This window comes from Bison bison, unplaced genomic scaffold, assembly GCF_000754665.1.
Source record: "Bison bison bison isolate TAMUID 2011002044 unplaced genomic scaffold, Bison_UMD1.0 scf7180017864178, whole genome shotgun sequence".
Classification (NCBI taxonomy): domain Eukaryota; kingdom Metazoa; phylum Chordata; class Mammalia; order Artiodactyla; family Bovidae; genus Bison; species Bison bison.
Genome location: NW_011494750.1, coordinates 2,282,901 through 2,285,486, shown reverse-complemented (window position 1 = coordinate 2,285,486; position 2,586 = coordinate 2,282,901). Strand labels below are relative to the sequence as shown.

The 2,586-nt window shown below is 63.0% G+C and overlaps 1 protein-coding gene across 1 annotated transcript in view; it reads left to right on the top strand.

Moving 5' to 3' along the window:
* PSMC3 (proteasome (prosome, macropain) 26S subunit, ATPase, 3) overlaps positions 1-2,315 on the top strand; it is a 6,060-nt gene extending 3,745 nt beyond the window's left edge. The window contains exons 9-12 of the mRNA XM_010842406.1: positions 469-565; positions 778-923; positions 1,725-1,806; positions 2,157-2,315. Of these exons, the coding sequence (XP_010840708.1) occupies positions 469-565; positions 778-923; positions 1,725-1,806; positions 2,157-2,267 (436 nt within the window). The 3' untranslated portion in view covers positions 2,268-2,315. The remainder of the gene's footprint in view (positions 1-468; positions 566-777; positions 924-1,724; positions 1,807-2,156) is intronic.
* Positions 2,316-2,586: the final 271 nt, after the last annotated feature.

Here is a 2,586-nt window from a genome sequence, read left to right as displayed (position 1 = left end):
TGCAGGCCCGCTCGTTGGCAGAGATTTGCCACCTGCTCTTTTCTTTCTGGAATGTGCTTTTCCTTTTCCCCTGATCTCTGCTGGTCGGTTGCCCAGTGATGTGTTTTCAGCCCTCAGATCTCAGCCTGAGGGATATTTCCTCGGGGACAGCTGCCTGGGCCCCCTGTTCCATGCCAAGTCTGGGCCAGATCTCTCTATTTCTTCTGAGTTTTAGTTCAGTTTGTGATGGCACCTTCATCGGGGGCACAGGCCAGGCAGCGGGTTTTGCTCACTGTTCTGTCCTCAGTTCGGCACCTGAGCCCAGGAGCTCTCACATCTGACACCATTTCTGTGCTGTCCCTGGGCTGGGGGCCCCCAGGCTAAGCGGGACTCCTCTCCGCCCCGGGATGGGTTGGGTTGGGCTTCTGGAGGAGCAGGGGAGGGCGTCCCCCGAGCTGTGGCCTCACCAGTGTCTCCTTCGGGGCCCAGCTTCGACAGTGAGAAGGCCGGGGACCGGGAGGTGCAGAGGACGATGCTGGAGCTGCTAAACCAGCTGGACGGCTTCCAGCCCAACACCCAAGTGAAGGTGGGTGTTGTCTTCACAGGGGAGGAAGGGGCGCTGAGAGGTCAGGGGTCTTCTGTTGTCTCACTGGCGCAGCTCGAGTTAGAATTAGAGGCGGTCTTGAATATCCGGTGCCGTCTCACCTGACCCGGGCTGCCTCCTTGCTGGTCGTGGCCATGCCTGTCACCTGTCTCTGAAGCTCCCTCCTCATTCAAGCGGCCGCGTCTCCTTCTCAGGTCATCGCAGCCACCAACAGAGTAGACATCCTGGATCCCGCCCTGCTCCGCTCAGGCCGCCTGGACCGCAAGATCGAGTTCCCCATGCCCAACGAGGAGGCCCGGGCCAGAATCATGCAGATCCACTCCCGGAAGATGAACGTCAGGTGCGTAAAGTCACGAGCGAGGCGCTGAGACCTCAGGGGCAGCAGAGCCGTCCCAGTCCTCTTCGTACTGAGCCTCCCCGGGCTTCCCCTCTCCCTCACCTCCCGTTCACACAGCACTGTCCCCGCAGCGGCCTCCCTTTCTCTCAGGTGCCTGACCTGACACAGAACCTTACTGGGGCCCGGGATCCTTAGCGTTCACCTGCACACACACCCCCTGCCCCGGGATCGGAAGGCGTGCCAGCCCGGGCCGTTTCCTGGCCTCCTCTGCCCTAGCAGGTGAACACAGCCCAGCCTGGCCCAGGGGAACGCTGCCAGGGGCCAGGCAGACCTGGTTCAGATCTGTGTGCCCGTCTGCAGGTGGCATAAGCCTTGGTTTTCTTCCTGGGACTTGGGGGTGAGGGCTGCAACCTCCCGGGGTTGTGATAATGTCCAGTGCAGTGCTTGGCGCAGGAGGTGAGTCGCCACAGCGCTGTGCCGGTACAGGGCCCACCCGCCTGAGACAGACAGACGGCTGTCTTCTGTCTGCACAACCTTCTGCTCCCCCCAGACTGGATCCTGGGGTCCAGGTGCATCTCGAAGGCTAGAGACACTAGAAATGACTTGGTCTAACCTACTCTGACCTCCCTGCCTCCCGCCTCCCCCCTGCCCTGTGCAGAGGGACGGAGGGACGAGGCCCAGTGGGGAAGGGACTCTTCTGTGATCCGGGCGAGTCGACCTCGCTGCCTGAGGGAGCGTGTGGGGGATAGCTGCTCTTCCTGGCCCCTCCCCTCAGTCACTGAGTCTCGCCCTACCTCCCCACAGTCCTGACGTGAACTACGAGGAACTGGCCCGCTGTACGGATGACTTCAACGGGGCCCAGTGCAAGGCAGTGTGTGTGGAGGCGGTGAGTGGGGGCTGCAGAGGGTGGGCGCTTCACACCACCTCCCTGCTCAGGCTGGTGGAGGCGGCCGAGGGAGGGGCTGAGAAGGTGGAGGCCTCCGGGAGCTGGACCAGGGCGTGGGGAGGGGCCAGAGAGCCTATCTGTTCTGGGGTGTGGGGAGGGACCCAGAGCCTGTGTCTCTGTCTGGGGGCTGGGGCATGGGGAGGGACCCAGAGCCTGTCCTGGGGTGTGGGGAGGGACCTGAGAGCCTGTATCTCCGTCTGGGGGCTGGGGCATGGGGAGGGACCCAGAGCCTGTCTGGGGAGCTGGGGCGTGAGGAGGAACCCAGAGCCTGTCCGTCTGTCTGGGCGCAGGGCATGATCGCACTGCGCAGAGGCGCCACGGAGCTCACCCACGAGGACTACATGGAGGGCATCCTGGAGGTACAGGCCAAGAAGAAGGCCAACCTGCAGTACTACGCCTAGGGGCCTCCTGCTGGCGGACACGCGCAATAAAGGATGCTTCCCATTCCTGCTGCCTGTCTGTCTCACCTTCCTGGGACCTTGGGTAGAGGAGTCGGGGTGTATGCCGGAGGCCCTTCCCTAGGTGCTGCTGCTAGAAACCCAAGCGAGCCATGGGCCTCAGACCAGTTGTCAGGGCGGGGCCCCCTGGCAGGGATGGGTGTGCGCCCCAGCTGCTCCCTGGGGTCTTCTGGCCTCCAGACCCCTCTGACTGCACACTCCCTACCCCGCCTCTCAGTCTGAGCTTCTGAAAATTCTTGTTAACCTGCAGTTTGCCTGAGGG